The 14,257-nt window shown below is 38.9% G+C and overlaps 1 protein-coding gene and 1 pseudogene across 5 annotated transcripts in view; one reads left to right on the top strand and one right to left on the bottom strand.

Annotated features, from left to right (window-relative positions):
- Window positions 1-199: 199 nt before the first annotated feature.
- On the bottom strand, window positions 200-2,660 carry LOC147364038 (large ribosomal subunit protein eL20 pseudogene; annotated as a pseudogene). The gene has a single exon (XR_015134022.1). The product of XR_015134022.1 is annotated as a large ribosomal subunit protein eL20 pseudogene (transcript).
- A 3,233-nt stretch (window positions 2,661-5,893) lies between these two features.
- The window catches only part of DNAL1 (dynein axonemal light chain 1), a 40,965-nt gene continuing 32,601 nt past the window's right edge, over window positions 5,894-14,257 (top strand). For 2 of the 4 annotated variants that reach the window (XM_086319799.1, XM_086319802.1), the window contains exons 1-2: window positions 5,894-6,211; window positions 13,564-13,602. In XM_086319799.1, coding sequence (XP_086175925.1) covers window positions 6,209-6,211; window positions 13,564-13,602 — 42 coding nt within the window. In that variant the 5' untranslated portion in view covers window positions 5,894-6,208. Of the gene's footprint in view, window positions 6,394-12,937; window positions 13,106-13,563; window positions 13,603-14,257 lie in introns of those variants that run through there. The other 2 variants (XM_086319801.1, XM_086319800.1) reach the window with 2 other exon arrangements.

The following is a 14,257-nucleotide window of genomic DNA, read 5'->3' as shown; positions in this document are numbered from 1 at the left end:
CTAATATCGTGGAGACCTTCACCAGGATGAGAAAACTGTTTTGTTATTCATTTCATAGGTCAAAGAACAGCATAAATGAGGAAGCAAGGCCTAAAGTGTTTTAATTAAATCAAATTAATCAAATCAGACAGTTAGCTGATGTTAAAATCAGGGTACAGTCAAATTCTTTGAGCTCTAACTCTGACCTTTATAAACACAGGCTGGGTGAGTGAATCAGTGAGTGTAATAATTGGGTTTTTAAGAGCCCAGTATGGCATATCCCCTCCTCTCACCCTCAGGATCCTTAGGAACAACTAAGAATCATTTAAATGAGAGATTTAACATTTTCACAGCTAGGGGATGAGAGAGGGTAGGATTTTTTTTTTTTTTTTTCAGTTTTCCCACTAAGTTTTATTTGTGCAGCCCTGGGGACAGAGGGCCTGAACCTAAAAGAAGGTATTGGGCCTCTTGGTGGTGAAGCGTGGCTTGTGCTGGCGACGGAGGACCCGGTGGGGCAGTGGGAACTTGATCTTGGAGTCATGGAACTTGCTGGCTGTGATCTCCTCCACCTTCATGATCTGGATTGAGTGGGCCCGGGCTCGGTGCCAGGCGCCCATGTCTCGGTAGCACTGGGTGACGGCGCCGGCGGTGGTCAGATCCCGGTACTCCTGGTCCATGTTGTGGGTGCTGCTGCGGGAGTCATAGCGCAGCCAGATGCCAAAGTTCTTCACTCGCAGGGGGTATTTCTCGAACACCTGTCCACAGTAGACAATTTCCCCCGAGGATTTCTTCATCTTCTTCAACTGAGACACAAAGTACCAGAAGCGGGACTTGGCAACAACATGATTAGGCGCAAAAATTCTCATGCAATAGAGGGGCAGCATGCGGCATTTGGGGGTCGGCAGGCAGCGCCCCACCACCTTATACTCTCGAAGCGTCCCTGAGGCCTTCATGGCGCTCTACCCACGACCGCCGCCACCCTCGGAAAGGGAGAGGGTAGGATTTTTTGGAAATAGACTATAAAGTTCTCACAGATTTCCATAATGGGAATTAATGAATTGAAATAAAATTCTCAGTTTTATTTAATGTGATAATCACATTAGAATTTTGAAGGCTGTGGCTGGAAAATTCCATTGCCAGAATGATTTGAGGGTCTGTAGTTATGTCTTTTTCATGGTTTGCTTTAGTCTTTCTGGACCTAATCTTGAATCTAGAAGTGCTTGAGATTTATCTGATTTTAAACAGAGCAGATCAAGATATGCTGAGATATCTGAATGTTGAGAAAACCTCCTTGTAAAAGCACTACCTTAATATGTATACTCTACAACTTGTTTCTAGATTTGAGAATTTAGCAATGGTCTCTGGCACTGGAATTTTTAGGCCTTTTAGTTTGGTTTGTATCCTAATGTTGTTTCTTCTTCTGTACTTATATGGATTTATTTGGCACTTTTAATTGGAATAACACAGAAGTATATATCAGAAAAATAGTAGGAGGCAATTGGCTGGGAAGTTCTCTTAAAAGTGGTGATTGAATAACATAATCTCCAGTAGGGGTGTTGAAAGAGAAATAGCAGGCCAACATTAGGAGGATATTAATTTGATATTTTACTACCTTTCCACCCATATTGTTCACTTTATATTACACCTTCATTAGACCTTTAAAGTAATTTAAACCTTGTTTAATTACGGATTTTGGTCAGTAATTTTGACTGAATCTTAAGTTTATTGAGAAGTCAAAGGGCCTTTTAAAGCTTAATGTCTTATTTTTTTAATGAAATATTATACTTTTATAACTCGAAACCTGCAGAAACGTTTTTAAGATTTACCAGGACTTAAGACTTCAAATCAAATCTGTGGGGAGTGAGCTCCGCCCATGGCAAAGGTCATGAGGAAGGAGGCTTGACATACGCAAAGGCGGGATCAAGCCTCAGGAGTCTCCCTGGAAATTCTCGAGCAATCTACCCCCAAAACCAGAGTCTGCCTACTTTCTGCTTTGTGCTTTCACCTACACCTCTGACTTTATGGGGGGCTGTCCCCCACTACCTCTCTGAAAAAAGAGTTAGCTTACAGCTCCAGTTAATAATTCCTGGGTGTGACAGTGTTTAACCTACAAACTCCTTTGGAAATCCTCTAGCCTGCCTGAATAGGTTTTTCCGGCCACATGTGATTGTTCAGAGCCTCCCAACTGTGAGAGGCAGGAGATGTTCTAAACTGTCTAAATACAGATTCCTTTGAGCAGTTAAAAGATTGATTAGAAATTGTATTGGTGAAGGGATTTTCACTTGTTGGGCCAATGTTTGCTGCTAAGTTTCCATATCCCTTACCTGCTGTGTCCCTGGCAGTGTATTGATTAATATAGTTGGTGTAAATAGTAGCTTTAATGTTTGTAACCTGGGACCCTTGAGTTAATTCTTTTTCTTGTTATAGCCCACCACACCTTTGCTCTGTAGGAATGCAACTTTATCTAATGCTTTTTGGAGGCTGGCGCCTGACTTTAGAATAATCACCTTTAGAGAAAAAGGCCTCTGGGCCAGAAGATGATGAAAATCACCTAAACTTTTGCATATGATAAGTTTGCAGGAAGAAAGCCTGGCTTACTGCATGACTCTACCCCTTCCCCCATTATCCTCTATGCATAACTTAAGGTATAAAAACTACTTTGGAAAATAAAGTGCGGGCCTTGTTCACCGAAACTTGGTCTCACCATGTCGTTCTTTCTCTTACCTTCTGGCTGAATTATTCAGCCTCTTTTCTCCACTGAATTTCCTCACTGAGCTATCCTTATTTCAGCCTCTTTTCTCCACTGAATTTCTTCACTGAGCTATCCTCATTCTATTACTCTTTATATCCTTAATTAACGTTTAATTAAGCAGTTGTTTCCTGATCCTCGCCGACGCCGTCCCGGCTTCGAATACCCTGGATCAGCCGGGGCTGGTCCCCGGCACAAATCATTTCCATTTCTTTGGTGCTAGTTTTCATAATTTTTTCCCATTTCCTAGTGATTTACTCCGGAGAAGGCAATGGCACCCCACTCCAGTAGTCTTTCCTGGAAAATCCCATGGATGTAGGAGCCTGGTAGGCTGCAGTCCATGAGGTCGATAAGAGTCGGACACGACTGAGCGACTTTACTTTGACTTTTCACTTTCATGCATTGGAGAAGGAAATGGCAACCCACTCCAGTGTTCTTGCCTGGAGAATCCCAGGGACAGGGCAGCCTGGTGGGCTGCCACCTATGGGGTCGCACAGAGTTGGACACAACTGAAGCGACTTAGCAGCAGCAGCAGCAGTGATTTCCTCACGGATGGAGGAGGGGGTTGGAATATAAAACCATTTGTATATATGCAGCTTTAAAGTAGCCTGTTGTCTGGCAGAAAACTCTCTGACATAAATCACAGCAAACCCCTCTATGACCAACCTCAGTTCAGTTCAGTTCAGTGGCTCAGTCGCGTTTGACTCTTTGCGACCCCATGAATTGCAGCACGCCAGGCCTCCCTGTCCATCACCATCTCCCGGAGTTCACTCAAACTCAGGTCCATCGAGTCGGTGATGCCATCCAGCCATCTCATCCTCTGTCGTCTCCTTCTCCTCCTGCCCCCAATCCCTCCCAGCATCAGAGTCTTTTCCAATGAGTCAACTCTTCGCATGAGGTGGCCAAAGTACTGGAGTTTCAGCTTTAGCATCATTCCTTCCAAAGAACACCCAGGGTTGATCTCCTTTAGAATGGACTGGTTGGACCTCCTTGCAGTCCAAGGGACTCTCAAGAGTCTTCTCCAACAGCACAGTTCAAAAGCATCAATTCTTCGGCACTCAGCTTTTTCACAGTCCAACTCTCACTTCCATACATGACCACTGGAAAAACCATAGCCTTGACTAGATGGACCTTTGTTGGCAAAGAAATCTCTGCTTTTGAATATGCTATCTAGGTTGGTCATAACTTTTCAGAAGCAGAAGATATTAAGAAGAGGTGGCAAGAATACATAGAAGAACTGTACAAAAAAGATCTTCACGACCAAGATAATCACGATGGTATGATGACTCACCTAGGATCAGACATCATGGAATGTGAAGTCAAGTGGGCCTTAGAAAGCATCACTATAAACAAAGCTAGTGGAGGTGATGGAATTCCAGTTGAGCTATTTCAAATCCTGAAAGATGATGCTGTGAAAGTGCTGCACTCAATATGCCAGCAAATTTGGAACACTCAGCAGTGGCCACAAGACTGGAAAAGGTCAGTTTTCATTCTAATCCCAAAGAAAGGCAATGCCAAAGAATGCTCAAACTACCGCACAACTGCACTCATCTCACATGCTAGTAAAGTAATGCTCAAAATTCTCCAAGCCAGGCTTCAGCAATACGTGAAACATGAACTTGCAGATGTTCAAGCTGGTTTTAGGAAAGGCAGAGGAACCAGAGATCAAATTGCCGACATCCGCTGGATCATCAAAAAAGCAAGAGTTCCAGAAAAACATCTATTTCTGCTTTGTTGACCCACCTCCTAGAGTAATGGAAATAAAAACAAAAATAAACAAATGGGACCTAATTAAACTTAAAAGCTTTTGCACAATGAAGGAAACTATAAGCAAGGTGAAAACAGCCCTCAGAATGGGAGAAAGTAATAGTAAATGAAACAACTGACAAAGAATTAAGCTCCAAAATGTATAAGCAGCTCAAATACCAGAAAAATGAATAGCTCTATCAAAAATAGCAAAAGACCTAAACAGACATTTCTCCAAAGACATACAGATGGCTAATAAACATATGGAAAGATGCTCAACATCACTCATTATTAGAGAAATGCAAATCAAAACCACAATGAGGTATCATCTCACTCCAGTCAGTACGTGAAGTGAGTGAAGTGAAGTCGCTCAGTCGTGTCCGACTCTTTGCAACCATGTGGACTGTAGCCTACCAGTCTTCTCCGTCCATGGGATTCTCCAGACAAGAATACTGGAGTGGGTTGCCATTTCCTTCTCCAATACTGTTGCTGGGAATGCAAACTGGTACAGCCACTGTGGCGAACAGTGTGGAGATTCCTTAAAAATCTGGGAATAGAATTTCCATATGACCCAGCAATCCCCCAGAATAAGAGAAATACATGTGCCCTTAATGTTCATTTCACCACTATTTACAATAGCGATATGGAAGCAACCTAGATGTCCATCAGCAGATGAATGGATAAAGAAGCTGTGTTACATGTACACAATGGAATATTCAGTTCAGTTCAGCTCAGTCGCTCAGTCGTGTCCGACTCTTTGCGACCCCATGTATCGCAGCACGCCAGGCCTCCCTGTCCATCACCAACTCCCAGAGTTCACTCAGACTCACGTCCATCGAGTCAGTGATGCCATCCAGCCATCTCATCCTCTGTCGTCCCCTTCTCCTCCTGCCCCCAATCCCTCCCAGCATTAGAGTCTTTTCCAATGAGTCAACTCTTTGCATGAGGTGGCCAAAGTACTGGAGTTTCAGCTTTAGCATCATTCCTTCCAAAGTATTACTCAGCTATAAAAAGGAATGCATTTGAGTCAGTTCTAATGAGGTGGATGAAACTAGAACCTATTATATAAAGTGAAGTCAGAAAAACAAATACTGTATATTAATATATATATATATATGGAACTTAGACGGTACTGGCAATCCTACATGCAAGGCAGCAAAGGAGACACAGATGTAAAGAACAGGCTTTTGGATTCAGCGGGAGAAGGCAAGGGTGGGATGATTTGAGACAACAGCATTGAAATATGTACATTACAATACGGAAAGGGGACGGCCAGTGAAAGTTCAATGCACAAAGCAGGGCACCTAAAGCCTCTCCTCTGGGACAACCCTGAGAGGGGTGGGGTGGGGTGGGGATGGGCTGGGGAGGGGGAGGAACTGTTACAGGGAGGTTTAAAAGCTTTAAACTCTAAGCACCTACGTCACTCCAGATTAGCCTGAAACTACTTTCACAAGAGAAAAAGATATCTCCCCCACCTCTCTACGAGGTTAAGCTCCCAAGCTCCCTAAATCACTCTCAGCTGCGCTGCAGTCCCTGGGAAGCGAGCGCCGCAGAGCCAGACGACCCGGGAGAACGCTCGCACGGTCCCACAATGCCCCGCTCGCGCCACCGTGAGGGCGGAGAGAAAAGACGACTGCCCGTGTAGGGAATCCGAGACGAGCTCCGAGAAGTGCGCGTGCGCACTGACCCCGGCGGACCCTAGCAACCAGAGCAGTGACAGTAGCAACCGCCGGAATGGTAAGTACCTTCTAGGCCTCGCAGCCAAAGCTGCAAGTAGATTGGAAGTGAAAAGGGTAACTGTGGAGGGTTGAGGGTGGGGGACATCGTCGAACACCGGAAGGGAGCGAGTAGCGGACGCTTGCTTGGTGGATTCAGAGGCCTGGGGCGAAAGAGAAGCCCTGGCATTGGGTTGTCTGGAGGTGAGGGCGGCCCGGGCAGAGAAAAGGCAGGGCAAAGAGCAGAAATTTCTCGAAAAAGAGCGGATTAGAGTGGGACAAGTGATGGAAGGGAGAGTGTGAATAAGGATATCATTTTAATATAAGTAATTTACCCTCCCACCCCCAAGCGAGATGGAGGGTGGGGTTGGTTAGGAGAGATTGTGTGTACCACTGGTTGCTGCAATGTTTATAAACCTGTGATGTGCCCATGTTCCACTCTGAACGACTCTCAGTTCAGTTGTTAGTAAACACTGTAAAACCCTCTCTGATAGAACATACTAGGATAGTGTTTCTCAAATTTAAGTATGCATAAGTATGATTTTGGACTAAACTGGAGTGCTGATTATGAATTTTTAACATAAGTAGGGGTTTTCAGAAATGTGCATTTCAAGTGACTCTAAAACTAGAGAGCTCCCCCTGACACTTTGAGAAATATTGCTCTCTTAGGCTTGAAATCTGACGGTGATCTATCCAATCAAATCTCTTTATGAAGTAATGATTTTATCTAGTGATGCTCATTTCCTACTTAAAGTGAGCACTGTCTTGCTTACACACTTGGTAGATCCAACTAGTAGTTTAAGTTGTTGTTTGGCTAAAGACCCAACCAAAGCTGTTTAGCAAAGTATGTGATTGTCCTGCCTAATGGAAATATATATTGTTGTTCAGTTGCTAAATCGTCTCCTACTTTTTGCAATCCTATGGATTGCAGCAGGCCAGACTTCCCTGTCCTTCACTATCTCCAGAATTTGCTCAGACTCATGTCCATTGAGTCCGTGATGCTGTCTTATCCTCTCCTTTTGTCATCTCCTTCTCCTTTTGTCTTTAGTCTTTCCCAGCATCAGGGTCTTTTCCAATGTGAAATATTTATAAAGAATAAGTTTAATTAGTTTTCTGCTATAGAAGTGAGCAGAAATTGAACCCTGGAAATTCAAGTGATGAGGAAAATATGCCTGCCCTCAGCCACCAGGTTAAATTCTACTCTTAAAAGTAGTTTCCCTTCTACATTTCTTACTATATTCCACAGGCATTTAGCTGAAAAAAAAAAAAGGAAAGTTTAAAAATTCTGGAACATAGATTTGTATTTAGGTGAAGAAATAATTGGCCCTAAATAATTCTGAAAGTAGGAACTGTAAGAATTATTGAAAATCTTCAAATAGAGACTCAGAACTAGTAGTTAAGTGAAGCTCACTGAAGCTGCAAGCTTGTAGTTTTGGGGCACTCTAGAAATACTGTCCCACATAGTTTTTTATTTAAGAAAATTAGCTTCTAATGTCTTAAAATGATCATACTTTACACCAAAATGCAGATTTCTGGCTTCTCTGAAGAATCCGAAATACCATATTTTACTATCAAGACACATCTTTTTTCATATTTTTGTATTACTGAAATATGATGCTGTGATATAATTGGCAGCATATTTTCTTTGCTGATGGTATATAAAGTAAGGGTGTTACTTTCAATTAACAAGAGTTTTCATATTTGAAGAAATGTGATATTAGGGTAACTCTGGTCCCAAGTCCCACCTGCCAGTGGTTTTCTAGAACCAAATAGTGGTTATCCTCTTTACATGGCCAGCTTTACCCATTAATGATGTCCACTGGTTATTTAGACATTTCAGGTTTTAACTCCTGCTACCTATAGGGGAACTAGTCACTTTATAGACCAGTTTATGGATAACTTGATTGCTTCCAACTTGAAAGTGTTCCTATAAGTGTCTTTTTTTTGGATCCATCCATGGATTTCTCTATGGGCTTCCCTGGTGGCTCAGAGGTTAAAGCATCTGTCTGCAATGTGGGAGACCTGGGTTCAATCCCTGGGTTGGGAAGATCCCCCTGGAGAAGGAAATGGCAATCCAGTCCAGTATTCTTGCCTGGAAAATCACAGAGACAGAGGAGCCTGGAGTCCATGAGGTTGTAAAGAGTCGGACATGACTTAATGACTAAAGCAACAACAACAAGGATTTCCCTGGAAAATATACCCGGAAGTGAGATTGTGGGATCATAGGGTTTCTGCATACCTAATTTCCCTAGGCACTGTCAGATTGGATTCCAGAACAGCTATACTATTTCTTACTTCCTTCAGTGATGGATGAAAGTTTCTATTTCTCTACATTCTCATCAATTTTCTGACTTTTGCCTATATGAGGATGTATTTTAGTATCCCATTGTTTTACTTCATTTCTCTGATTTTCAGTGAGTTCAAATATCTCATTGTTAGTCATCATCTGTATTTCAGTTTCTGTAAATTTTCTGTATATATTTTTTGCCAACTTTTCCCTTTTTTTAATTTGTTTTTTAATTTCAGGAGTTCCTTGTATATTCTAGATATTAGTCCTTTGTTGGTTTTATTTTGAAAATATCTCTCAATTTTTCTAACTTGTCAACAGTGTCCTGCATTTGCTGTATTCTAGTATTTATTAGTTTATTCTATTGCATTTTCTACACAGATGATCATCTACACATAGTTTTATTTTTTATTGTAATATTGATAAAGATCTTTTGTACCATGTTAAACAGTAGCAATGATAGGAGATAGGCATCCTTGATGTGTCTGGAATCTTAAAGAGAATACTTTTTTCTTTTCTATTGAAGTATAGTTGATTTACAATGTTGTGTTGTTTTCTGGTATATAGCAAAGTGATTCAGTTACACATGTTGATATATATGTGTATTCTTTTTCATTATAGTTTATTTCAAGACATTGAATATAGTTCCCTGTGCTAAACAGAGACTTTGTTGTTTATCTATTTTATAAATAATAGTGTGTATATGTTGCTCCTAAATTCCTAATTAGTCTCTCCTCCATTTTTTCCCTTTGGTAACCATAAGTTTGTTTTCTGTCATGAGTCTACCTCTGTTTTGTAAATAAGTTAATTTGTAACTTTTTTTTTAAGATTCCACATATAAGTGATATCATATGATATCACTTTATGATATCTTTATGATATGTCTTTCTCTGGCTTACTTCACTTAGTATGATAATCTCTAGGTCCATCCATATTGCTGCAAATGGCATTATTTCATTCTTTTATGGCTGAGTAGTATTCTATTGTACATATATATATATATATAACACATCTTCTTTATCCATTCATCTGTCAATGGACATTTAGCCATGTCTTGGCGATTGTAAAATAGTGCTTCAGTGAACACTGGAAAGCATATATCTTTTCAAATTATGGTTTTCTCCAGATCTATGCCCAGGAATAGGGCTGCTGGATCATATACTAGTTCACTTTCTAGTTTTTTTAAGGAACTTCCATTCCATTTTCTGTACTGGCTGTTCCAATTTACAGTCCCACCAAAAGGGCAGGAGTGTTCTCTTTTCTGCACACCCTTGCCAACATTTATTATTTGTGGAGTTAAATTAAAAGTTATTTTTTGTTGAAGTGTAGTTGATGGTTTTGAAATTACGGTGCTGGAGAAGACTCTTAAGAGTCCCTTGCACTTCGAGGACATCAAACCAGTCAATCCTAAAGGAAATCAACCCTGAATATTCACTGGAAGGACTGTTGCTGAAGCTCCAATACTCTGGCCACCTGATATGAAGAGCCAACTCATTGGAAAAGACCCTGATGCTGGGAAAGATTGAAGGCAAAACAAACTCCAAGAGATAGTGGATGACCGAGGAGCCAAGCATGCTGCAGTCTGGGGTCACAAAGAGTCAGACACAACTTAGCAGCTGAGTAACAATGACAACAGCAGCAACAACATAGCTGATTTACAGTGTTGTGTTAGCATCAGGTGACAGCAAAGTGAATCAGTATAGACTTTTTATTTTTATTTTTTTTTATTTTTTATTTTTTTAGACTTTTTAATGATGGCTGTTCTGACCCGTGTGAGGTGATACCTCTTTGTAGTTTTGATTTGCATTTCTCTAATAATTAGTGATGCTGAAAATCTTTCATGTGCCTATTGTCCATCTGTATGTCTTCTTTGAAGAAATGTCTGTTTAGGTTTTCTGCTCATTTTTTCAGTGGGTTGTGTGTTTGTTTTTTTACCATACCATGCAGCATGTGGGATCCTGTTTCCCAACCAGGGATTGAACCTCTGCCCCCTGTAGTGGAAGCAGGAGTCCTAACCGCTGGACCACCAGGGAAGTCCCTGAATTTTTTTTTTTTTGTTACTGACTTATATGAGCTGTTTGTATATTTTGGAAATTAAGCCCTTCATCAGTCACATCATTTACAAATATTTTCTTCCAGCCCACAGGTTGTTTTTTTATGGTGATTTTGCTGTGCAAAACTTTTGAGTTTCATTAGGTCCCATTTGTTTATTTTTGTTTTTATTTCTATTACCTGTTTTGCCTATGTTGTCTTCTAGGAGTTTGAGGATACTTTAATGTTACCTTCCCAATTTGGCCCACCCTTGACCACCTTATTTAAAGTAAATATCCACCATAGACATATACACACATCCTGATACTCTTTACTGAGCTCAGCTTTTTCTTTTTCCTTAGTAATTATCACCTTCTAATATACTATATGACTTATCTATTTATTTATTATATCAGTTACATCGGTCTCCCAGCGATAGATGTAGATTCCCGTAAGGCAGGAATCTTTGTTCTGTTCATTGATATATCTGAAGCAAGTGGAAGAATGTTTGGTATATAGGAAGTAATCAGTGAATATTTGTTCAAATGAATGAATTTATTCATTAAGCTGGTATTGGTTAGAGCTTTTTGATATATGCATGTGTGCGTGCTAAGTTGCTTCAGTCGTGTCCGACTCTCTACGATCTAGGACTGTAGCCTGCTAGGCTCCTCTGTCCATGGGATTCTCCAGGCAAAAATACTGGAGTGGGTTGCCATTTCCTTCTCCATTTTGATATATAGCTTTTATCAAATAAGGAATTTTGCTTTAACCCTTAGTTAAAAGCTTTTAATATCAGAGGTAGAACTTTATCAAATGCTCTTTCTGCACTTACTGAAATAAATGTAATTTCCCCCTTTTAATCCATTAATAAAAGATTTACATTTGTAGTAGATTTTTCTGTTGTTAAACAATCTTTATGCCCCTGGCATAAGCCATTTTTGATCATGATCATTATACACCATTGGCTTTGGAAATCTAATATTGTGCATCTAAGATTTTTCAAATCTGTTTTGAGAAGTAAAAAGGGCCCCTTATCTAGTTATGGCATCAAGATTATTCTAGTCTCATAAAATAAGTTGGCAGCTTTCCCTCTTTTCTTTCTGGTTTCTGAAACAACTTGCATAACAAGGAATATCTGCTCCTTGAAAAGTTAGTAGAACTTATTTGCAATTTATCTAGATTTGGGGCTTTAGGGGAGGAGGGTGTGAGTAAATTTCTTGGATTATCTTTTTAATTTTCAAATAGTTATTGGTCTATTCATATTTTCTGATTCTTCTTGTGAGTTTTGGCTTTTTTTTTTCCCTAGAAATGTATACTTTAGGTTTTCAAAATTATAATATTTTATTTTAAAAATCTCTGTGGTATCTGTGTCATCTCTCTTTATTCTATATTTTTAATTTGTATATCTCTCTGTTTTGCTCAGTCAGGCTTGCCAGAAACTTAAGAACCAGCTTCTAGTTTTGTTTGTCTTTTTTCCTCTCAGTCTGTTTTTCATTGATTTCTTCCTTCCTGTTTCCTTCTGCATTCATGATGTACTTTTCCAAATATTTTGAATGCCTAATTTGTTTTCTATCTCTTGCTTTCTCTTATTTTTTAAAATTTATTTTATTCATTAGTTGATTTGCAATGTTGTGTTTACTCCTCCTAAACAGCAAAGTGATTCAGTTATACATATATATATAATCCTTTTCATATTATTTTCCATTATGGTTTATCACAGAATATTGAGTATAGTTCCCTGTTCTCTTATTTTTAAATTAATGTATTTTAAGCATAAGTTTCCTTTTAAGTGTTATATTCCTCCAATTTTTACTTTCTTTGTCTTTAATTTTATTATTTTACTTAAATTAATAGTTTTATTTTTAACTTGTGTTATTTATTAGTGCATCTTTACTTCAGAGACTTAATTCCTTTTGTTATTCTTTAGGGTTCTCTCTTTTATAAAATAAGCTCCAGCAAAGATTCAAAGGATGTCTTCTTTTTCTTACCTTTAAAGTTTTTAATATCATATTAAATTGAATCTAAGATACTATTGATTATAAGGTACAACATTATTTTATCTTCTTCTAAGAAAGAAAAGTAATGATTCGTGTTGTTGTACATCAGGAACCAACACAACCTTGTAAAGCAATTATCTTCCAGTTAAAAAATAAGAAAAATAAGAAGTTGGAATTAAACTGTGACAGAATTTCCTATCACTTAGAAATTTTATTTTGTATTTATTGACAGAGTTATTTTAAATGTATTTAGGCATATAGATTTTTATCATGTGTTATCCTTTGATAATGGAGAAGGCAGTGGCACCCCACTCCAGTACTCTTGCCTGGAAAATCCCACGGTCGGAGGAGCCTGGTAGGCTGCAATTCATGGGGTCGCTAAGAGTCGGACACGCCTGAGCAACTTCACTTTCACTTTTCACTTTCATGCATTGGAGAAGGAAATGGCAACCCACTCCAGTGTTCTTGCCTGGAGAGTCCCAGGGACGGGGGAGCCTGGTGGGCTGCCTTCCATGGGGTCGCACAGAGTCGGACATGACTGAAGCAACTTAGCAGCAGCAGCAGCAGCATCCTTTGATAAACATAAAAATGAATATATATGGTATGTATATTAAATAAGATGGTTAATATTTTTCTAAACCTTCATCAGTGCTACCTGGCTGCAGCAATTATAAAATTTTCCTGGTTGTAAGATGTATCCAGACTTCAAAGATATTAAAATGTAAAGGAAGATATAAATCTTAGAATAATGAAATAAGATATATTTTATTTTATTTTTTTGAAATAAGATATATTTTAATATCAGTGTTGACAGCTCTGTTTTTTGTAAACCACGTGAGAGTAAAGCATATGACATGATACATCATGATTTCCTTAATTTCTCTGAGAGGTATTTAAGTATTTCTGATTTTAAGAAATTAAAACATTCTCTTTTCATATGAAGTCTCAAAAAAATAAATCTTTTTAATGGTAGATGCCAGGGCTAATAATTGTTGCATGAAAATTGAGTCAACAAATCACACCAATAAAGATAAACTTGTTTTTTCTTCTCTTTTTAAGGCGAAAGCAACAACAATCAAAGAAGCCCTAGCCAGATGGGTGAGTTTATGAGTTCTTACTTCTAGAAACCATATTAGGATAAGTTTTGGACAGTTATTTAAATCTGATCATTCGATACAAGAAATCTGTTAGTGGATACATGAGCCTACACAGGTGATAAAATTATATAGACCTTAATACACACATGCAGACACATTCACACTCACATGTACAAATAAGTATAAGTAAAATTGGGAAAATCTGATTAAAGTTAGTGGATTGTATCAATATCAATATCTTGGTTGTGATACTATAATTTTGAAAAATGTTACCATTAGGGCAAAGTGTATAAAGGCTCTCTCTGTATTATTTCTTATAACTGCACATGACTCTTCAAATATCTCAATAAAAATTTCAGTTAAAAAGTCTGACCATTGGAAAATTTAAATCTGGAAAGGCTAATTTGTCTGTTACTGTGATAGCTGGAATCTCCATGTTCCTTTTCAACTTTATCATTATTAAACCACATATCATTTTTAGGTGATAGAGTGATATGTGCTATGGGTGATCTAGGTTTTAGATAAATGATGGTTTTAATCTCTTGGAGGTTAGAACAGAGACAGTCAATGTGAACAAATGAAAATCATGCATAGACAAATGAAAAAACCTCGAATAAAAATTCTAAAATGATATTCAACATGACTGATCGTCAGGG

The sequence above is a fragment of the Bos grunniens genome, chromosome 10 (assembly GCF_055505025.1).
Source record: "Bos grunniens cultivar Pamir isolate PY7600 chromosome 10, Bosgru_T2T1.0, whole genome shotgun sequence".
Classification (NCBI taxonomy): Eukaryota; Metazoa; Chordata; class Mammalia; order Artiodactyla; family Bovidae; genus Bos; species Bos grunniens.
Note: the sequence above shows the minus strand (reverse complement) of the source record. Positions and strands in the feature narration are given on the sequence as shown.